Raw genomic sequence first — 24,203 nt, forward strand, 5'->3', positions numbered from 1 at the left:
TATTGTTTGACACATAGTTTACATGTTCACTCTCATTATCATCAAAATCATCATTACCATCCGGAAAAGCATGAGGGAAAATACTAGAATCATGATCATATGCACCACACACATCACAAAACAAACAACCACTAGGCATGTTACTAGAAGAAGGAGGGGATGAGAGTTAGAAGGAGTACCTCTCCCCTTAAATTTGGATGGAATACTTGGAGCTTGGGAAGAAGAACTCTACAATTTTTCCTTGATTGTACTCACTTCCTTCCCCAAGTTTGCCATTTGTGAGGTGAGATTGTTGATTGCGTTTAAATGATCAACCGAGTGCATTGAAGAGATACTCTTGCTAGTTGATTCTCTGTCACCATCTTCCCAATCTCTATAGTATCTCACAACATCCTCAATGATGTCCACCCCTTCTACCTCCGTCCTATTCATGATGGGACCTCCGGCTCCTCGATCTAGGCATGACTTGCCTTGGGCACTTAGGCCTCCATAGAAAATTTGAATAATTTGATAGGTTGGAATCCCGTGGTGAGGACACTCCCTTTTATACTCCTTATATCTCTCCCATGCTTCATAGAGGCTCTCACTTGGCTTTTGTTTAAAGCCTTGAATCAAAGCTCTTGCCTCCGCCGTTTTCTTTTTTGGATAGAAATGGGATAGAAATTCCTTTGTAACCTCGTCCCATGTAGTTAGAGAATTCGGCTTAACATCCTTGTCTAGCCATTCCAAAGCACGCCCAATGAGAGAAAAGGGAAAGAGCTTGAGGCGGATGAATTCTTGGGAAATTCCGCTCACCTTGATAGTATTGCAATATTTTTCAAACTCCTTGAGATGATGTAGTGGGCTCTCATGCTTGGCTCCACTAAATTGTCGCCTCTCTATCAAAGTGATCATAGCCGGCCTAATTTCAATATCATTTGCCGGTGTTGTAGGTGGAGCAATTCCACTCTCAAATCTATATGCACCGGGAATCCCCAATTCTTTCAATGCCACTCTCGGATTCTCTCCCATTCTTGCTTGTTCCTCTTGTTGCGATTCTTCCTCACTTGAAATGCTAGAGCTCAAAGATCTCCTAGCAACCCCTAATCTTTTAATAGTCCTCTCAATCTTAAGATCAAATGGCACTAGTGAATGACCACGTGCTCTATGCATACAACTCAAAGGAAATGATTATTAGTAGTACGGCTACAAGTGTAGCCTTAAAGAGGAATATCTTTTTTTTTTATAATGAAATAGACTCAACAACTATAACAAAGCACCAATGTCATTCCCCGGCAACGACACCATTTTGACAAGGGGTGCAACTAGGTCGTCATCTAGTTCTCTCTTGGTCAAATTAAATTTGTAAACACTTAACAAAACTTATACAAGAACGCGGTAAGTCAAGGGTCGAACCCAAAGGAATGAATCTTAACTAATGCTATAGTCTAATGTTAAGCTAAATCAAAGAATATCAATGGTTGAGTTTGGTAACTATGATAACAAGAATCAAGACAAATCAAAGAATTCAATCAATATGCTAAACACTAGGGATATAGGTTCCACACGCAAGCTCAACAATCATGCTAATTGATAGATCACTCAATTGATTCAAACATTGCAAGGGACAAACAGTATTTGCAATCAAAGGAATCCAAAGGTTATCTCCTATAAACCAAGCTAGGGCTCACTATGATTGGCTAACAAGGATAATCACAATCAAATTCAATCAGTTAAAGCAATTCTCAAATTAAGGGTTCATGTCATTGAAATTTGCAATGCAATAATCTAGATTAATCTTATAGGTTGATCAGTCCTAGTCTAATTAATCACATGCACAACTATGTCAACCAATTTAATTGCAACAATTCAATCAATTACTGATCATCAACTAGCAAAAATCATCAATCAAGCATGATTCCCCTTCTCCCTAGCAACTAATCTACTCACTAATCATGGTGAAATTTAAAGCCAAAACAAATTCAATCACAAACATATTCATTTCAAGCGAAATCAAAAGGAAATACAATCAATCAACAAATTCTCAAAACCAAACCAAAATCCAAACCAAACATTCAGGCATAAAAAAAATTGCAATTGAAGTAAATTCAAAGGAAAGAAATCTCACAAACTTTCATTGATATGAAGAACAATTCCAAACTTGATTGAATAAGCAATGTTGAATTACAAATCAAATCTAAGGATTACTATCTCTACTTTCTCTCTAACTTATCTCTATTATCTAAAACTTGGCCTTTAAAAAGATTTAGAAGAGTATTTATAGACAAAGAAGAAAAACTGATCGGCTGCGCCCTCTCCAAGAAGATCCCGCGGGCGCGCAGAAATGGGTACGGAACCCATAACTAACTCCGCGGGCAATCTGGGCATGACCCGCATCCGCGGGCTTAAGGCGCGACAGATACCCTGTTCTAGTTGAAGACAGGGGGCCGCAATCTCTCTATCTGGAGCGGTCTCTCTCAAGGCGCGACAGATACCCTGTTCTAGTTGAAGACAGGGCGCGGAGAGTTCCTGGAAAAATCACCAAATTGATGCATTTAACCCGCGCCCGCGGCCCTCTGGATTCGCTCCCGCGGCAAAGAGAAGATGCAGAGCGCCCTCTCCAAGAGGCTTGAATCTCCTTTGCTTAGCTCTTTTTTCTCCTCTTGAATCATTTGCAAAGCTACATCCTTAAACACCTATAAAAGAAACCAAAGAGAGAAAATAGAAGAGAAAAAGAGAAATATAAAAGAGAAACACGAAGAAAACCACAATAAGGAAAGTAAAGAACGAAGAAAGAAGAAATAGAGATACTAAAAGAGAAATGACCAAAATAATAAAAGAAAAGCATGAAAAATAAGGTGAAAATATCCTAAAACACTACCCTATAAGTGCCATAAATGACACTCATCACAAGATCCTAGGCATGATACTAACGAGAATAATAGCAAACCCTATCATGTCACTAAGCGTTAAAGATCAAAGCTTTAACCCTAACATGAATCTAACATGATATTAGGAAAGATATAGGAAGCATCATACTCGCTCCGTCTTTAAATACTTGCTCCATTTCTTTTGGACACGCATACCGATGCTAATTTTTTATCACTAATATCTTTAATTATCAATAAGTATAAATTCTAACAATTGAAAATTAATAATCAATTCATTAAGATGATTCCAACAAGTACCCACAAGATTATATATTTTCTTATGTTTAAATCACAAACATTAGTCAAAGTAGGATAAATGAATAGTGCGAAAAATAGATTTGGAGCAAATATTTAAAAACCGAGGGAGTAATAATAATACTTGATGTTAGAAATATTAGTTAACCGTAAACATGATACTAGGAGAAATAAAACACCCCAACATGATACTAGGAATCAAAATAATAATCTAAGCATGATTTCTATGTCAAAAGATCAATAAAACAATTAAATTACTTACTTTGATGTCTCGTACCTCTTTCTAATAAAAAAATACACGCGTTAGTAACTTTAAGAAAAATAATAAACACAACAATTAAATTAAATAATTAAAATATAGATTTGGAACACAACCCTCAAAAATATCAAATCTTTCACGTCTAGGGCGAAGGCAACTTCGAACTTTGCTAGGTGTGTCTAGAACTAATGAGTGAGAAATTTTTAGAGTGGGAAGGTTTAGAAAAAGAAAAGAGAGAGAGAAAGCTTCTAGCTTTTAGAGAGAGAATTAGAGAATTTTGGGTGTTAATTGTAGATGTTGATGATTTGAAAATAGGGAGATACTATCCCTATTAATAGGAAAAATAGCACGGGATCGAAGAAAATTATGTTCGGAATAAAGCCATTGGGCCACCTTTAAAATTATTGGACCTAGTTTAATTTAATCCTTAACTTTCTCATAATTCATCAGAATTGGGCTTATTATAATCTATCATTGGAAAGTTCTTTTCCGAGCCCAATCCAGCTACACTATTATTGGACCCTTATTATGGACAAAACCAAATTGGACTGGCTATTTTTCATAAATAAAGTAGGAAAGAAATATTTTTAAAAATAGAAAGAGAAATATTTAAATAAAAACATCCTCATCATTAGACTTTCCATACTTTCACTTCAATTCGTTCGATAATCAAATGACGTGAAAGGTATTCATCACTGGGTTTGGTTTTTGGGAGACACATTTAGGTGTCTACAAGCTCCAATCAGTTCAGTTCAGCTCAGTTTAGTAAATATGAACAGGTCCATACTGTGGTCACAAAATTGTAAATCAGATACTTAAGTTACTTGTAGGATAAACTAAAGTTACCTTGTTATAAATAAAAAGGTACCCTGTTATAAGTAAAAGTTACCCATTTAATGGAGAGCCTATGTTTCTTTTCTAACGGAGACTATTTAATCTTTTTTGAAATAAATAAATAAATATATATATATATATATATATATCTTAATGCCATATTTTCTAGATCCTTAAGTTATTTTGCAGCACCTCTTTTTTTTTTCCCTAGAAAAATTTGTCCAATTACTCCTGGTGTCTCTAATTTTTTGCCCCGTTACATGTGTATGGGTAATACCTGTCCTAAAATCATGCACTTCAAATATTATGCACGATAATAATTTTATCTAAAAGTTATTTTCTTTTTTTAAATATAATGTATATATTATATATAATGTATGTCTTCTAGTCAAAGCATAAGATTAGTTGCCTCATTGTATTTAATTCATCACTCCTAGTTTGAGGCTTGTATTATGTCTATATGATGACTTTTGGTAAAGTGAATACTAAAGGAAATATTCCCAAATCTTTCATATTAATATTTTTATTCAAGCATATTACTACATGTTATTTATTTTTGATAATTTTACTTTTCAGCAACTTTTGTGTGTGGCCAAGTAACACACCATTAACCCCTCAATCACAAGATAATCTTTGATCGACCAAATTACCCCTAACCTAGTAATCCACTAACCTATTTACCCATAATCGGCCAAATAACTCTAGCTTGATTGAGTGAGTAACCCCTTACTGACCGAGTAACCCCTGATTGAGTGAGTAATCCCTGACTGACCGAGTAACTCTTGACCAAGTAACTTGCCCCAACCATTATTTTTCAAAAAAAAAAGGTAAATAAATTAAAAAATTATGTGATTGGGCACATTGTTTGTGATGACTTTTTTATTCAAGAATAATAATGAAATATTATGTACATATATATGCAATTAATTTCTTTAGACAAAAACTGTATCACATAAGATTAATAAAATTTATATTTTTTGGAAAAAAAATTTAGTGCCCTCTTTCTTATTATAGTATATAGTAAGCCTTGACCAACCGAGTAGCCCCTGACCAAGTAACCCCTAACCGACTTGATCGAGTGAGTAACCCCTTACTAACTGAGTAATCCATAACAGACCAAGTAACCCTCGTTTGACTGTGTAATTCGTAACTGACCGAGTAACCCCTAACCAAGTAACCCTGACCATTCTTACAAAAAAAAAAAAAAAAAAAAAAAAAAAAAAAAAAAAAATGTTTGGTCACACTGTTTGTAATTTTTTTTATTTTTTTTTATTTAAGAATAATAATGAAATGTTATGTACATATATATGTAGTTAAATTTTTTTAGACAAAATCTATATTACATAAGATCAATAAAATTTATATTTTTTTTGACAAAAATAGTACTATATAGTATAAATATGATATACATATGTTTCTTCTTATTCTAGTTCCACTATGCATGGTTATAATTTATTCTAATATCTTTTGTGAAATATAGTGTATATTTGTTCCATCTTTTTAGACAAAAATTGCATCACATAAGATCAATTGATTTATATTTTGATGTCGAAAATATTACATAAAGATCAATTATTTTTATTTTACTATTCAAACTGCAATATTTTTTATTATATATACACGAATTTTATAAATAAAATGTATAGGAAATAAAAGGTATTTAAGAAATTTAGTTAGCTAATTGCTTTTTTTTTTAGTTTATTTCATAAAAATCTTACGCATAAAATTGTGAGTTTGTGACAAATACATTTTTGATATTTTGATTATGATCATTTTATTCATAAGTTCTTTTTCATCATCGTTATTTTTTATATATGTTTGCATTTTATTGGTAAGGGCATCGCTATGTAGGTTATAAATATAGTACTTTGAAGTTTGGAAAATAGCATGAATCCATGATTATTAACGAAAATAGCAATAGCTTGTCCATGTATAACTTTCCCAACAATGTTTTTTTTTTAAATTAACTAGTCGTTGGAGCACGCGCGATGCGCGTGCTCCCTCGACGGCAAGATAAGTATGACTCGTGAAATTGTTTTGTTTTTGTGATACTCGTGATTTTGTGTAGCTTGTGTAGTTTTAAAGAGAATCAATTGATATATGTTTTCTTAAGGCACAATGCCCTCGTAGAAGTTTTAGGTTGCTAGCTGTTAATTCAAGGATTGTTAGACAAATTAAATGGGTTCCTTGAGTTTTATCCTAGTATTTTATAGTTAATGCAAGTTCGTAACATGAGTAATTAAACTTTATTATCATTTAAATAATATGAGCAAGATAATGTTAGAAAGGGTTATCTGTAATTATAAGTAGAGTAGTACCTTAGTACAGATACTGTGGGATTGGAAGACAGAGAGTGACAAGAAATCTAGTATGAGCTGCGAAGGAATCTGTGAACATTGACAGGTCGAGGTTTCATTTTTGAGAGTTCAGTTAGGTTTGAGAATAAAAAGAAGACTGATATGAGAAGGGGCAGGTGTGTTGCAAGGCTATCTTATTAATAGTACATGTTCTTGTAAGCATGTATAAGCAAGTGTTGTATTGCAACTGTGTCGAACCTTCCTTGTTGTATCAATTTGTAGTTGCAAGTTAAGGGATACAACTTTATGATACAAATCATTAATTGTATAATCTGCAAGTTTCAATGGCGACATTAACAGGAGAAAGAAAGAATGTAAATAAGCTAACAAAAAATAGTAGAGGCCTGTACAGCAACTAATCTTTAACAAGAGTCAATATGTAGAAAAGAAATAAGTAATATAGCTAACTAATGAATTATAGTGTAGATGATAACTTCTGATGCTATAAAGGTGTGTGCTAATAATAGTAAGGTAACACTTGAAAGCAAGAAATTATAATAGCAAAGCTTCTATTATAGATAGGTATCCTGATTTAAGGATACAAGTACAGCATAGTTACCTTACAATGTTGGTAAATTTTTAATTGCCAGCATTACTATATACACATCAGAAGATTCAAGTTTAACTAAGATAGGGTGACTAAGACAATACTGCTACTGCATATCAGGCTTCATTACATAATTTCAGTACTAATTACATAGCTGATGTTTATTGGGAACAAAAGATGTCCAAAATGTTCCTTTTAAACATCCAAACAAAAGGTATTTCAGATTTAGCAAACTACCATACCATAGAGACTAATTAGTACCAATATTCTTTAAGCAAAAGATGGCGAATATTTATATAGTTTTAGCTTTATTCATTCATAAACTGTTGAGGATGTTTCCAGATTACTCTGTGTTTTCCGAACTTTCTTTTTCAGCAGTTTCTTTAAAAAGGGTTATTCGGAGCTTCTTCCTAGGAACATTGTCTTCATCTTCTGAATCCATCATCTCACCAACAGCCATTAGCTCCTTGTTCTTGACATTTCTTCGTGTGCGAGCAAGCTTGTTCCATGTAGGAAGTTCAGTAACTGAAGCTGGTGGTTCTGAAATTGTAATTCCTCTATTTGGTTGCTGAATTGGAATGTCAAAGCAATCTGTGTCATATGCTTGAGAAGCTAGCTTGAATTCATGAAGCTGAGCTATTTCAGCAAGGATCTCATCATTTGTTTCTGTATTATCGTCACTTGAATTAGCATTGAACTCTGGGCTAGAAACAGCTGCTGCTTTGCCATGAGCCTTAGTTGTGGCTGGTGACATGTTGAAGTCTTTCCTGCCATAAGCTGCAGCCCCAGTAATGAATGGTTGTTCTATTCTGTGTCCCTTAGCGGCTGTAGAGGTATTCTGATCGTTGTTACGAGTAGCAGGTGATGAGCCTAGAACTTGAGCCTCTGGTTCTGCATCTTCCACTTCAATGGATTTCAAAGTCCATAACAGAACACTATTCCTCGCTAATTCCAAAGTCGGAGTTACTTGGATGAAAAAAGGCTTTGTCGACAATATTTCTTGTATGGCCTTGAACACTTCGAAATTTCCCTACAATTTTGACGGTGTGACATTAAAAGTAAGTGCAAGATAATGAATATCTATACTACACAAATAGATTGTATAAAATAAAAAGCTAGTTTGTTAAGTTGTTTTTATCTTGACTGAATTTAATAATAGAGGGGCAAATCAGATGCGTTGTATAACATTTTAGTTCTAGTAGATACTAAAGAGTAAGCAATAACACCAGGATTAAGCAATAGTTATTTAAGGGCACAGTATTAATTAATTTTGGACAGAGACATCAGTAATGAATCTGTAACATTGGCTCAATAATTATTGAAAGATGCACAGTTCAAATACAAGAATAAGTTAAAAAGTAGAGTGACTTTTATCACTTGTATAAGTAAAGGTCTATAATTACAGCAATTACGGTGTTTAGCAAATCATGTATATTCAATTTAAGTATTACAGTTCAAATAAGACTACACAAAATCCAAATAAAGTTGTAATTAGTGCAAGAGTATGGCATTGGTTTTTATTCTTACAGAGGTTTTCATATTCCAGATTTCAGATGCTGTCTTTCGGAAAAGTTTTTCTGTATCATCATTAAACGTTGTAAACGACATAGTTCCACTGTGATCAGCAGCCTTGAACTTGAAAGTAACTCTGCAAATGCATATAGTAAAATGAATTGGCGATTTAAAAGAAATTTAGAATATGAAACAAAACACATGTATTGTTTTAGAGCTATACTTGTGAGTAGCCATAGTATCTCCTTTTTTGCATGAAATGCAAGGAAAGTGAGTTCCCAAAGCAAGATATGTTCGTTTTCCACAACCAAGACAGCCTATGTATGCATTAACTCTCTGCGAGTCAGCTTCTGGTATAGTCACTTTGATCCAAGCTATTTCATCTGGAGTTGCATTGGCTGCCTGCATCAATGTAAGTTAATGTAGATCAGTCATTGTGGGACCATTATATTTTTGAAAGTATTATTTGTTATGTAGTAATATTTTTAACAGAGTAAGTGAAGAAAGGGAAAACCTTTTTGCTACTCAGTTCAGCTATGGTCACAATTTTTTTTCAGTGCTTAGGTACCTTACATTCAATATCCTTTCTTGTCTGTCTAGCAGCACATGTTGATACAACTTAACCCTGAAATAGAAAGTGAGTTGCAATCAGTTGCTTATTGTTATAAGGTTAAACTATTCATTCATAATAAATGTAATGCACTTATTACCATTCTTGAAGCATATCTGCCCTTTGTCCTTTAGGATTCATAATGATACTAGTAGACATAGTAGTGTTCAGAGTAAATCCTATAAGAAAACAGTACATAGATTATATATTTGGAAGGTGATGATACTTGGAAACTGTAAACCAAAAGTAATAACTTGACCTCTTGTATGGCGGGTTTTAAGTGCAGTGACTCCAATGACATTGAATTTTTCTGCCAATTTACTCAAAGCATTACAAGGTTTTCCAGTAAGATCGTTCCATGCTGAGATTGTCATAGCATGGTCTTGGCTGATCCATCATACATTATACATTGTAGGTTATCCAAGTGATTTTGTAGAATAAAAGGTATAATAACAAGTTGACATTTGAAAGTATTTTGTCACCTTGTGTCGGTAATAGATATCTCTCGTACTGGACTATCACGGCCACGAATGTTAGGTATCATCCTTGGTGCTTCTTCAACAAATAGTACCACGCCAACTATATCTGTGGTGTTTAAAAAATAAAAGTTAGATAATATGGAAAATAGTATAATTTTTGTAGTCAGTGTAAAAACTTTAGGTTTCACTTAAAACAAACCGAATCTGCCTTTTGGATCAGGTGATCTTGGAATAGTTGACAAAGGCTGATATTTAGGCTCGATAGGACCACTTTCTGGATTCAGACGTTGGATAATAGTTTGCTGTCCAATAGTCATTTGGTAAGGTAGCTCTTCCAAATTGAAGTTTGATTTGTACTGATCATCCACAACAGTTATAGGAGCCTTGGATATTTCGTATTGACCAGATGGCTTAAGAACTTCTTCATATGCTTCAATCTGGTCTCCAAAAAGAGCATATTGCATCTTGTTTTTCTGGTTACAGATTAAGGATATTAATTAGGCAAGATTAAAGCGTATAAATATATAGCTTTGTGCATATTTAGCATACTAATTAACAACAGGGTTATAACATATTAATATAAATATATAGGTTTATGGAACTATCAAATAACTTGATTCTTTATAAGAAAGTGAAATCAAGTTTATGTGACAAGCTTAATGGTGGCCAATAAGATTTGGATCATTTCTATGATCAGTAGGGTAACACTGTACTATTGCCTCTATTTAAATTCTCATTATTCCTGAGGTTTATTCTTAATGCTCATTAAAAAGTATAATTACTACGCTTCCACTTTACAATGAGAGTAATTAACTTTTTTGTGGCTGTGTTATAAATACAACACTCAATATTTTTTCCTTATGGAGCAGGAGAGCAGAAGACTTGGCAATTATTTTGTTATATCTTATTTTTTAAAACAGGTTATTTATACTCTTGAATATTTAGGTTGTTATGGTAACAACAAAAAAGGAAAGTCATAAGAGAATGTTTAGCTTACAATTGAACTAATTGACCACAATTTAATAGCATATTGTATATGATTTTCTAAGATAGAGCCTCATGAAGCATAAGTACCTTTTCATCCTCCAAGATGGTTGTCTGAAATACGACACCAGGCTTTTTAGGTGAGGGTTGAGCTCTTCCCTTTTCGGTCACAGTAACTTTCACCTTGTAGTCTTTACTCTGCGCAGTAAGCTCGTCTAAGTATACAGGTTCCAGCTTCATTTTTGGAGGCGTATTCATGGTCTGTATACATGTCATGGAAAAAAAATAAGCAAGTGCATCTAAGTAAGACATAGAATATACTATAAGTGTAGATCTAACATTTATATTTGTGTTAAAGGAGAAAAATGTAACTGTGAATTGCATACAAAAACTTGTCAAAATAAAGTGCATAACAAAAATAGACAATGATGTATTTTACATGGATATTGTAGAAGTTTGTGCTCCCTAACAGAATTTTGCTTAGGAAGCATTTTTTTACAAACCTATAAACATAAAAAATGTATAAAGTGCAAAAATAATCTGTATAATAAATGCAATAGGATGACATATTCAAGAATTTAGTGTAAAAATGTAAACTTAAAAGGAGAAGCTAAAACCTTAAATATTAGTCAGAGCAAGTAGGACACAATTAATGGAAATCTAAGGTATATCATAATAATAACGAAACAACAATAATATCAGTCAAAGATTTATTAAGATGGTATTTTATTCATAGACATTTAGGTTAAATTTGGAGTGCTAGTAACAACTATTGATGCTAAGCTAACTAAAAGAATGTTCAGGAAAAAAGGAAAATATACCATGCTAAGGAATGAAAGGGAAGAGAACAATTTGGTGCTCTAAAAGGAAGAAGCTGATTTGGTATTTATAGGCAACGTTGGTGAACAAGTTAACCTACCTCTTTTCAGATATTCACTATTAAAAAAAAGTAAATCACTGTTTCTTATCTTGTTTCTGTACAGCTAGAAAGCATTAAGTTGTGAGTAAGCAACTCTTTCCTTATGTAATAAGTAAAAAGTAAATAAGTTTTTATGGTTAAGATAATAATCAGTTATTAGTTAATGTAAAATAGCATTTTTTTTTTTTTGTGGCTTAAACAGAAGGAAAGTACAACTCATATTTTAAAATAATAAGTTTACCATGAATAGTTTCTTTGACTTGTACTTTGGATCTCTTTTCTATGAAATGAGTTGTACTCCAATTTCAAACTTAGTGGATGTATATTTTCATTCTAGAGTCTTACCGTTGTTGTTGTTAATTTGGGCTGGGCTCAACAAAGCCATTCATATTTTATTTTTTGTAACAAAACACAGCCCAAATTAACAATAATACATGTATTTGTTCTCACTTCCCTTTACTTAAAATTGTTAATTAATAATATATATTGTGACATTTGTTACATATTATTTGTTATAGTACGTGCTACGTGTTAGATGGGGAATGAAGATGTAGGTTGTTTGCGTTGTGTAATATCCTTCAGTTTCAACCAACTTCAAAATGTGATTTTGAATTCTGAAGTTCAAACTGGTTGAGATTCCAATACTAAGAATCAGCGGATATAGAGAGTGATATTAACAAACGACCTGTGCATGGATGAGTCATAGCATATAATGTTAGTGTTGCCTACACCAGTTCATCTCCAACATACATTTACTAAACATTAAATTTAAAGAGCAACTCTTAAATGATATATTGCCCCTAGGATGTAGACATATCCTACAGTGAAAGACAAGAAAGTGACATCATTACATGACCATACCTGGCTCAACTGGAATGTTCTCGTACTCAATACCTCAGGAACAAGGGTGGTGTTATATTGATAAGGTCCTTTTCCATTGATAAGAACCCCATCAGGTATTCCCAAATCCTTCCCAACTTTTAAGACTTCCCTCAGTTCCTAGTGCAGATGTATAACTATACATTAGCATACATACTAAAATTAACTTTTGTATGGCAAGCCGCAATACAATCCAGAACCTACCTTATAATATCTTATATACCAATCCCCAATCATGAGAATAATATCGTCATCTGGTTTAGGGGAAGGTAGAGTAATGACACTCCTGTTGTCAATCTTAAAGGGGCCAAACCCTCCAGAAGCCCTTTGAAAGTGAGTAGATGGGTGGTAAAAGAAGCTTCCAATTTGGTCCTTGACCTGAAACTGATATGTGAAATTCCCTTTGGGAGGAATAGGACAGTTTGTTGCACTCACACCATCTTGCCAAGGATTATCCCGCATTTGAATCTCATTCCTGTAGTAACCATTAATCTCATAAACTATTAGCTTTCACTGTCAAACCAATATATCGAAAGGCAACATGATCTTCTTTTTTTATTAAACTATACACCGCATTATATATTCTTGTATATATACTTTTTGAGATAATCCTAGGCATGATTATTAATAAAATGCAAATGGTAATTGGAACTGAAACAGACAGGTAAATTTCACATTTGAAGGAACGGCACACTTTGTTCCACACATTCTGTCGTGCCAAGAATTATCCTATTTAAAACCCATTCCTTTGGCAAGCATAAATCTCATACACTATTAGTTTTCACTTCTAAGCTAATTCATTGAAGGAATAACTCATAAAACATCTCATTTCAAAATGCAATGTAAAGTTTTAGAAGCAAGGATAAATATAGATTCTCCATCTCCAATATTCAAACTTCCGAAAATACATTAGTTGGACCAACCAATAAATAATAGAAATCTCAAAACTTGTTAGACAAAACCTACCAATTAACCAGAAGATCTTCATCCAATTTATTTTTCACATCAATAACAAGATTGTTATTGGCCACGGCTTCGACTATATTTACCACTATAACCTGCGTTTACAAGCGTATGTATTCATTATTCACCTAACAATATTCATATCAGATATTCCAACAAAAGTACATACATTAAATTAAAGTACACAATCAATTGAATATTCATAGTCATCATAAATCAATCATTTGTTTGATTCATCAACAATTGAAATCCTAAGCAATACTAAATCTCAACAACTTAACAATCATGCTAATATTTTGAGATTAATAATCAAACCCATGTACATTGTACTGCTGTCACTAACTGATTCAGTAAAAAAAAAATTCAAAAAATTAATCCGAGAAATAATAAACCCTTCTTCTAAATTCAAGGAAAACAAAAAATAACCTAAAAATTATTCATAATATGATAAACGCAAATCCAATAAATAAAAAATAACTCAGAAACAGAACAAGGAGTCCAAAAATAAAAACCAAAATAAATATTACCAAAAACACCATGAAAGTCGATTAATTTGGGGCTAAAAAATGAATAAGAAAATCAAATAAAACCCAAGAAAACCCACATTCATATCAAAATCCCAAAACAACGAAACAGAGGAAAAAATGGAGAAAGGATTAAAAAGGAAAAAAACTGTTGAGAAACAGCCAATGGAAAAAGGTTTTTGAAAGAGTAAAGAAAATGATTCAAAAATTACATTCTAAGGTGCATTACCTAATATTCTAGCTGGACACATTACATTAATTTAAGGCATAAAGCAAGAATCTAACAGCATGAATAATCTGAAAGACGAGCAATAAATACGCTAATAAGAAAATAAAAGAACCAGCAGACAAACTAATGGGACTCTTTTGTGTGAGTGTGTGTGTGTGTGTGATGAATACCATGTGTGTGTGTGTGTGTGTGACAAACTAATGCCTTTTTTCTTTTTTCCTGATGCATTAGATAATGCAGCCATGTATTCTACCAAGACAATGCTTAAATCACCTTAATTCTCATGTATCCTTATATTATATTTTTTCCACTTATCTGAACTTGAGGGAATACCATGTTGTTCTGTACATATCAAAAGTAATTAGCTACAATAAAACATTTTAATGAAATACAATAATAAAAATGTACACATCCTAAAATAAAATTCAAAGTCAAGAATTCACTTACTACCTTTGATGATTTCGGGAAAAGGCATTTCTCATGACATGAGAACCTGCTTTGCACTTATTGACATTATCAATTTGACAATCATGGTGCTGCATATAGAATGAAAATCAGCTAGCTGAAATTTAACATTCAAAAATAAATATAATCTAAAGTACTTAGAATGCATCAGCCAGTAGGTTAAAACTAAATATCGGTTTTTGATGCGGCAAGCTGGAAAAGTAATTGCTAAAAAGCATGTGATCAGTGCAACTCAAATTATACTTTTTACATAAATATTGTTTCACTATAGTGAACCTGTAAAGATTAACTGACACCAGCTTTGATCTATTTGTCTTTGCCTGGAGTGAGGGAACAGATTAGGCACACTGTCATGCATGATTTTCAATAATGCCTGCTAGACGTAATAGTTCATAAGACACTACATTCTTAACAGCATTTGCAGAACACTAGTCTCCAGCATTTTTTGTAAAAACGCAAACATCTGTTGATTTCTTGGCCCGTGATAATGCAACATAAAGTTGCCCATGGGAAAAGCATGGCCGTGGGAGATAAATGGATACTTGATTTAAAGTTTGCCCTTGAGACTTGTTAATTGTCATAGCAAAGCTTAGCTTTATAGGGAACTGTTTTCTTTCAAACATGAATGGATAATTGACAGAGCTAGAAGGTCTTAAGTTAATTCTGTGTATGAACACCTCTTACCCTTTGTAATGGCCAACAGCTTTAATACATTGAATCACATTTGGGAAAAATTTCTTACAGATTAGCCTGGTGCCATTGTATAGACCTGAAGATGGCAACAAATTTCTTAATAGTATAACAGGGCAATTTTTCTTTAAAACAAGCTCATGAGGACTCATTCCACCGAGACATAGCTTGTTAATGAATTCTGTAGGATATATACTACATGTATCATTTAGAATTGCATCAAAACTCTTGTACGTTACAGCGTGTCCAGGGAATTGCTCAATCATGAATGTGTTTATGGAATCCACATCGTCATTCATGGGTGTTAAAATCATGAATGTGTTAAAATTGCCCATGAAATATTTTTGGAAAGGATGTTTCTGTAACGATACCCACTAATTTTGTGAAATTATTATTGTACTGTACGATCTGTTCTGGCAGCTCGATAAAGGCATTTTCTAATTGCTGTAATTCACCATTACCTAAAGCTAGCAGAAAAGCAGAATACAATGGATCTTCCCTTGCTCTAATATTTTCTGTTAGTCGAAATTTGATAAACTTGGGCCAAAGATACGAAGTCACTATGCTTGCTTCTACTACTTCCTTCATAGTTTTTTTAGGAACTACTGGCAAAACCTGTCTAAAATCTCCTCCAAAAACAACAACCTTTCCTCCAAACAACATCTTATTCCCACATATATCCTGTAATAAAAGGTCTAAAGATTCTAGATTTTGCTTTTTAGCCATTGAAGCTTCATCCCATATTATCAAGGTAGTTTCCTTTAACAATGCTGCTAAACTACCTTATTTTGGAGCATCGCACGCTAAGGAACTTTCATCATTAATTGGAATTTTGAATCGTGAATGAGCAGTTCTGCCCGAAGGAATGTTTGCTGCGGCAATTCCCGATGTATATGTAGGTAAAACTATCTTGTCCATTTGTCGTATTTGTGCATATAAAGCATTGTATAGAAAAGTTTTCCATGTACCTCCAGGACCATCAATAAAGAAAGCTCCACCTTTCCCCTGCATAACATGGTCCATTATACTCTCAAAAGCAGCATTCTGTGCAAGGTTTAACTTTGAACGGCAGCTTAAACATTCTTCTGGTATTGGTGCATCAAGAGCATCTAAAATGTCTTTTGTACGCCTGAATTCATCACTATCTGGGAAATTTAATTGCTCCAAATCAAAGAACGCAAGTGATTTTCCCATGGCTTCAAGGTGCTGCTCCACTGCTCTGACTGTAAGTTGTTGTATTTTCAAGAACTGATTTAGGTACTTGTGAGAAAAGTCTTCGGCAAGAAAAGAATAATAGGTATTCCATAGAGAAGCAGGGTCACCTGGCTGACAAAACATCAACACTGTTGCAAATAGACGACGTAATGCAGCTGGCATATGAGTCTCACATGCTTCAGACAACGTTGAATTAGCCGCATCATCATCTTCTATAAGGCCAAGCTTTAGCGCAGCTTCCTGAAAAGTTGGGTAAAGACAACCGTTGACAGTACGCAAAGCCTCAAATGACTTAGGGCTTCTTACATTTAACAATAGTAATCTAAGAAAGAATCGTTCTCCTTCTACAGGGAAGACAAATGCTAATCTCCCTACTGAGATTCTGTTCTAGACCCTTTGTTTTCATTTTTTATCACTTGGATGCCATGTATAATGCTCACAAAATTCACTATACAAATATCCTAGTCCATGGTTAGAAGCAGCATTCATTGCAAAGAATTCAGTTAACTGAGTTCTTGACCATTTAGAGTCTGAAACAACAGAGTGTAGCCTTTCATGAGGGCGAATGTGAACAGTTTGCATATTAGGTAAATGAACCTGTAGAGGTAGAACCGCAGGATACATTTCAAACAGATCAAAACTGAATATTCTCCATGCAGCTTCACAAGGAGATACCCACCCCCCTGATTGATATTGAGCAATTTCATCTACTAAGTCACTGCTAGAAGGCACAACATTGTATGAAATTCTATCATGACCCTTATATACATACTTGTATAGATACTTAACTGCCTTGATTGTCGAGCATACTTCAACATTCAAATGACAATCAAATAGCAAAGAAAGATAAGGATTGTAAGGAATAACCCACTAGTTGTCTAGTTGTGCATTTCTTATGGTTACCTTCTCTCCAGTCTCTCTTCTGCGGTAGATAGGATAACCATCTTTATTATTAGTTGTTTCACTGCAAACCTGCTTAGGGTACTTGTTCTTACAACTTAGCTTCAGGCCATCCTTCCGCATACATGGACACTCTGGATTCAATATACCGCAAGGACCATGCATCATATGTGCTAACACAATTCTTCTCAAGGTAAGATTTGATATTGCAAGTATTTCAGCACAAACAAACCTGTCATAGTCATCCAGAGACTTTAAATTGTATTTAGGTTTCAAAATAATCAAGAAATGAACGTGAGGCAAACCTCTCTTTTGGAACTCGACTACATATACCATTGCAGCAACTTCCCCAAATATTTTTTTCTCCATGATTTCTTTTTTAAGCGCAAGTAATTTTGCTCTGAAAACTCTAGAAACTAAGTCTGGTCTATCCTGTGCCATTTAACCAGTAGCTAGTTCAGCTTTTATTTCAGGCCAATTAGCGTTACAGGTGATTGTGACAAAAAGATCTGGCTTACCAAATCTGTGCACTAAAGCCATAACATTTAGGTAACGTTTCTTCATATCCCGAGGGCCACCAATATAAGTTGGAGGTAAAATAACTTTGCGCCCAACATTATAACCAAGAGTTTCCCCGGAATCTAGAAAATCCAAAATACCTTTATACAGATCAGCCCGAATTGTCTCTTGATTGTTACGAAAGTAATCAAGTCTTGTATTTTCAATCTTGACATACATATCAACTATATATTGCTGGAACCATCGGCCTGCCCGCAAAAGCATGTTATTAGGCCTAATCTGCAACTTGTATGCATAATATTCTCTGGCAAAAATGAACTTGTCTGCTCTAGTATTATGTCTTTTTGCACCTATATAAAAAAGGCGACAAAATAAGTAATAAGTGAAAGCAATTTTGGGATTTATAGGTAGAAAGTATAATAGGACATATAGAAGCAAAAATGGTTACGTGTTTCTTCCTCGTTAACTAAATCTGCAGCAGTATGGACGGCACAAAACATTATAGGATCTGGGATCGAGTCTGTTGATCTTCTCCTTGGATGAGAATTTTTTTTAAGACCATGAGTCCAGCCACATTCTCCTCGAGGAAATAACAAAGGATACTGAAGGGGATCATAGCAACCATAATTATGATAAATTCGATGAGACTCATCAGAATTTCCAGTTACTAATATATGAGGGCCTAAGGTTTGGCTAGATTAAGCATTTTCAGGCCAGATTACGGCAACATCATCAACAGCAGGAGCATTATAAACAGGCTGATCAAGTATTGGGTTTTTATTAAGAACAATTGTTGTATCCGCATGAATAACTCTGTCTCTTAAAGACCGGAAGAACATAGCATAAGGATTTTGTTTGGATACATGCATGAGGATGCTAATCACATCCTCTCTTAGTATAGGGAAACAATTCAACCTATTCTGTGCTTCATGCTGCCCATCATAGAAGTACAGTTGTAGGTATTTGGGACTATTATCATTAGCCAATAAGTGTGGAACAAAATGATACAGTTGGCCATGCAATTTGAATACATAAATCCCTTTGTAAGTGCTTGCATAATACTGACCCCCAAGAGAACTGTATGCGAACAAATTATTGTATAATCTAGCATATTTTCGAAAATGCACGGCAACTTCGTCCTTCGAAGTGAACAGGTAAACAAGTTCAGGAGGATACTCATTCGCAGCTATTTCTATGTCTCCATTTCCACAACAGAAATGCAAGGACTAAAACATAAACTTTTTTGCACCACATTTATCACAGTAGACAGGCAAAGAAAGTCTGGAAGACTCTATTGGTAACTGCCGCCCTATAGCAGCACCAAGAACATCTAAACGGAATACAAATATAACCAAACAAACATATAAGATAATTATTAACAATAATGATAAACAAACATACCATGTATATTATTGTTATGCCCTTTTACCTTCTTTAGGACAATTTTAGAAGTTTTTTTTGAAGGCACAGTTGGTGTTGCTTCTACTTCACTGCAGAAAATTATCAATTTTTATTTTCCCATTTATACTAAGCCAAACAACCAACAATGCCAAACAGTGTAGCTATTTGTGAGCATTAAGAGAGTCTATGTCTAACGCAGTCTAAACACGAGGAATCAGTAGTAAAAAAAACAATCATGCTATCGGCCCAAATAAGATATACACACATGCACTACAGCAAACAGAGACATAAAAGCATTTAAGCAAGTAATATTGTGTACCTAGTTAACTGCGATGTAGCCAGTTCCTGTATGCATTTCTGTCGCTTTGATGTTCGACTTTGTCGAGGCTGTATAGCAGCACACTGATTGTCCGGTACAGATGGGCTGCGTTTAAAACTGTAGTTGATTTTTTTTTTTCAAAAAAACCTTGCTGGTTATCTTTAGTACTGTAACTTTGGTAAATATATATACCTAGCAAATGCTGATTGTGATGACCTTTGTGTGGCCTTATTTAATCGACTACACCTTTTCCGAGATAGGTGAGCTATGCCATATCGACAATCTATTATACAACAGATAACACTAACCGTGAATATGAAAATATGCAAGTACCATATGTGTACAACATACTAATTTAACTGATTTAAAGTAAGACAATACCCATAAGTACAGCCTCAGATCAATATTTAAAAGCTGGAGTGCAGTAAAATGTCTGAATGGCAACTTTAATTAAATCTGTCAAAGCTGTGAAAGTAGGAGAAAAAGAAAAAAACAATAGGAGAACAGTAAACAAAGTGTCCTCTTTAATGGCAAAAAGGAAAACCAGGACCTAAAGCTTGTTTACAGAAATAAATAGCAAACAAACAATAACTTTAGTCATTAAAAAGAAGCCATATCAGGCAATACATTCATGGCAGTGCTTTCATTAAATCCAAAAAGACTCCGGCTATCCGATACCTTGGGAACTAATAGACAAAAAGCTGGTTAATAAAATTACTACACCATAAGCACAAAACTAGCATCTACATACATGCCTTTAAAACACCTAAATCCAAAAGGAAGCTAGCCTCACAATACATAGCTAATCAACCAACTAATCAACCCTAGCACATTTGAAAATGGACTCCAAATCTGGCAGATCAGTAACAAGCCGTTCAGAATTCTGCACTTCCACACCACTCGTAGATAGCTCAGTCAAAGAAAACCTACGCTTATTCGGAAGAGTCGGTGGAAGAGCTAGGACTGGAATCTGGTTTGCTTCAGCAGTTGGTGTTGCACATTCATCGTTCACCAAACAAGTAACAGGTTCAGCTTGATTAAAACTCCTTTCCAAGCATTCAAGATGACCCTTTAACAGCGAATACTTCTCCCTAATCAAAGAAAATTCTTCACTGATCTTCGCAGCAGCACCATAGTTAGCATCAACTATCTCTAGATTAAATACAGAAGCTATGAAAAAGCACGCTTTCTTTGCAACTCTTTGCTCAGCAATGTTTGTTTCAGGACAAGGTTCACTAAAAATGCACTCCATGGCAATACTATTATGAGGACAACTAACCATTAGCCAAGACATATAGCCATGTCCTTCTAACTTAGTAGTTTCAATGGCAGTTACAGTAACACCAGTCTTCCTCACTAAAACTCCCAAAAACTGAGCAAAATCAACCAAAACATGAACATCATTAAATGGCACAACCTCTTTTGTGCTGCACTCTGCACGAATGCGACTCAAATCTTCTCTATCCTGCACTAATTCAGCGCATCGATTCTTATATAACTTGACACACAACTGATACATCTTAATGCGCTCATATGTAAAGTCAGACACCTGAACATTAAATCGACAAATCAATCTCTTCACAGCTTTATGAGCCGCTCTTTCACGAGACTCTTCAGCCGAACTGGCATCTCCACCATAAAAAATGAACCTTGCACGGGAATTTGGTTTATTAACCCGCACAAAGACATTATTCTTAGCAAAATCTATAAATCCATACACTGGAGATGGAAACTTCAGTCAAGCAACAACTTTTTTCAAAAGAGGCTGAAAAGGAACAAAGACTTTGTTCGACCGTCTAGCCATAACCTGTAATGGCAAAATTGATGTTCAGGACAAAGTATTTACAACACAAGTTTTCACCTCCCAGAGAACACCACTAAAGCCTAGCTATGCTTTTTAAAACATAACCTAATCGCAGCACGCCAACTCAGCAGCACTTTATATAACACATGGAAAATTAAATACATATCAATCGAACATCAAACCCATAGGCACTACTAATAACAATCGTTAATGCACATAGAAACCAAGACACTTCCATATAACAAGAGATCATAACCTTTTAAAAGCATGGAATGAACACCTTAAAAGGACGATAATCACTACACAACACCTAGTACATAAAAGGAATAATAGAAATTACCTTAACAAGTCTCCTAAGCACAGCACAATAGGCAAAACTCCACCAGCAGAACCACAAACAATGCAACCAGCAAACCTGTAACCCAAAGGGAAACTGAGTTAAAAACATATAAATCCATCAATCTATTTGTTGGTTTTCCAATTATTAGAACAAGATGAACATTCTACAAAGGTAATTCACCAAGGTAAAGTATTGACCAATTAACTGCATTGACAATAGTATTCATTGTGTAAATCTAAATTACAACACAATAAAATGGATTGTAACTAATAACAGTTTCAAAGGCTAATTGTAAAATAGTCGTCAAAGTTGTGTAGGTAAGATATAGCCTTCAATAATGTACAGAAGAACAGGTAAGAACTTTACATATAAATAATGAAGTGGCAGTATAGTAGCACATGTACAAAGCAGATATGAAACATATGTCAAATAGCGAACAGAATACGATGAACAGCTAAGGAATCATGCAAATAAGCTAGGAAATTACATAAATCCTAAACATAATTGGCTAAATGTAGAGAAAACAATCAATTCACTCATGCAACACCATACATTATTCTACAGAACAACAATCCAATTCAAAATAGTATCATCATATATGTGCTCATAAGCACAAAACACATTCACCCGAAAGCACTCTTGAATTTACCCAATATATATAATAAGAATTCAAACCTAAAACAAAGTATTATTCCAACGAATTAGGGAAATCAAATTCGTGTAAAACAATCTTGATTTAGTAGTATATTATATTATTAATTAAAAGTTCAATTTGTCAGAGAATTCGAAAGATGTAGTCCAAAATACATATGCAAGACTGTACAATAGGCAATATAATGGCATCTAAAACGAACCACCACCTCTCAAACGAATACCTCTGCACAACAAACTCAAATCACTCACATGCAGAAAGAAATTATCACTGGGCATGAATGGCCTGCTATATCCCAAAATGAACCCCCCTCACTCTATATATAGGCTATGATAAACAAAAGCACCCATTCATAACCCTAGAGTTATGCGACAAACTAAGTACAGTAAAGTCATCCCCAAGTCTTTTTTAATTCCTGAAAACCAGACATTGAAGTAATGCCCAAGTAAGCTACTCCAATCCACAACACATCCAACACTAATTGTAATCCTAACCTCCTAATTAAGAAATCAAAGCACCAAAGCTAACATGCAAAGTAATTTAGCAAACCAGACCTACAATTGCAAAGCAGAAAGACGAAAAGAGTAAGTACAGATGGCAAACCAGAAAGACGAAGGCATCTTCCTTCCAGACCTCATCATCCAACCCAGAGCCTGCCAAAACCAGACCAACAGAAGACCCAACCAAACCAAGTTCAGCGGCACCAAAGGAATCCCCAAAATTCAATAGCAACTCTTACAAGGAACAAGACCTTCGTAGCTGTCAATAAAAGAAAGGTATGAAGAATAGCTGGCATGTCAGTACATATGGCAAACAAAATGCAAGGGCTTAACACAGGGGCAAATTCGACAGATCATTAAAATTGAGGGCAGCTATGTAATAACACCAACAATTACTATTCATAAGCTACAGTAATTGCTTTTGCATTTTTATAATGGTTATAGATAAACTAGTGTGTAGCCCGAGCGTTGCACCGGTTTCTACTTTAATTAGACCTTGTGATTATCAATTATATACATTTATTTTCATGTTTATAACAAAGTTTATGATTGGCTTAGATGGTTAAGTAACTATCTTTCTTATAAAAGGTTGTGTGTTTGAATCCCCTTATCATCATTTTTTTATATGAAGAAATATTCTAGTTGATTGAGTAGTTAAGATGTGGCATAATGAATAGAGAAGGTGACATGGCGTGGTCTACGTGGCACAGAGACGTTCTTAGTAACGCCTTTTAATATATTAGTATAGATATGATACATATTTTGTTTTATTATTGAAAGTTCACACAAAGTTTTATATGCGGCTAGCCGCACCGTACGGTGTAGACATCTATTTTTGGCCTCCTGTCCCGACAGGAAGTGCAATGACGAAAAATAAAACCATCTTCATGTTGGATCGAAGTGAAGAATGCTTATGGATGACTGGCTAATACCGCAAAGACACAAAAAGACTAGCCTAACCCAAAACAATAGGAAACAAGGTCCAATTAACTAAACTCGATCATAATTAGGCTTAAGCCCGTGCTTAAGACCCAATAATGACGGATTTAGGGGATCCTAGGTTAAAATTAAAGCTGCCGAAGGAAAATCCGTGCGCATCTCAATGAGTTGCGCTGGTATGGCGCGCGCAACTAATTCG

The 24,203-nt window shown here is 34.4% G+C and overlaps 2 protein-coding genes, 1 long non-coding RNA gene and 1 other non-coding gene across 4 annotated transcripts; 1 reads left to right on the plus strand and 3 right to left on the minus strand.

The window, feature by feature from the left end:
• The first annotated feature begins 520 nt into the window (after positions 1-520).
• Positions 521-626, plus strand: LOC145641088 (small nucleolar RNA R71). Its single transcript, XR_014115156.1, has one exon. It is a non-coding gene; the product is annotated as a small nucleolar RNA R71 (small nucleolar RNA).
• An 8,760-nt stretch (positions 627-9,386) lies between these two features.
• Positions 9,387-9,843, minus strand: LOC145640964 (uncharacterized). The gene is made up of 3 exons (XR_014115042.1): positions 9,766-9,843; positions 9,543-9,670; positions 9,387-9,462 (listed from the first exon to the last, which is right to left on the minus strand). It is a non-coding gene; the product is annotated as an uncharacterized LOC145640964 (long non-coding RNA).
• A 5,893-nt stretch (positions 9,844-15,736) lies between these two features.
• Positions 15,737-16,141, minus strand: LOC145640067 (uncharacterized). Its single transcript, XM_081691376.1, has one exon. It carries the CDS (start codon positions 16,139-16,141, stop codon positions 15,737-15,739), a length of 405 nt encoding a protein of 134 aa, XP_081547502.1.
• A 57-nt stretch (positions 16,142-16,198) lies between these two features.
• On the minus strand, positions 16,199-17,971 carry LOC145640068 (uncharacterized). Its single transcript, XM_081691377.1, has 3 exons — positions 17,534-17,971; positions 17,085-17,422; positions 16,199-16,931 (listed from the first exon to the last, which is right to left on the minus strand). The coding sequence occupies exons 1-3, from the start codon at positions 17,969-17,971 to the stop codon at positions 16,199-16,201; spliced, it is 1,509 nt and encodes a 502-aa protein (XP_081547503.1).
• Between the last annotated feature and the right edge of the window lie 6,232 nt (positions 17,972-24,203).

This window comes from Chenopodium album, chromosome 7 (assembly GCF_948465745.1).
Source record: "Chenopodium album chromosome 7, dcCheAlbu1.1, whole genome shotgun sequence".
NCBI classification, from domain to species: Eukaryota; Viridiplantae; Streptophyta; class Magnoliopsida; order Caryophyllales; family Amaranthaceae; genus Chenopodium; species Chenopodium album.

Bases quoted from the DNA above. Each gene is read 5' to 3' on its own strand.
- LOC145640067 (XM_081691376.1), bottom strand. From the start codon at position 16,141: ATGGCTAAAAAGCAAAATCTAGAATCTTTAGACCTTTTATTACAGGAT.
- LOC145640068 (XM_081691377.1), bottom strand. From the start codon at position 17,971: ATGGCACAGGATAGACCAGACTTAGTTTCTAGAGTTTTCAGAGCAAAA. The intron at 17,423-17,533 runs GTAACCATAAGA...TCGACAATCAAG, and splicing joins GAAGAGAGACTGGAGAGAAG to GCAGTTAAGTATCTATACAA. The intron at 16,932-17,084 runs GTATAGTGAATT...GTTAAATGTAAG, and splicing joins AACCATGGACTAGGATATTT to AAGCCCTAAGTCATTTGAGG.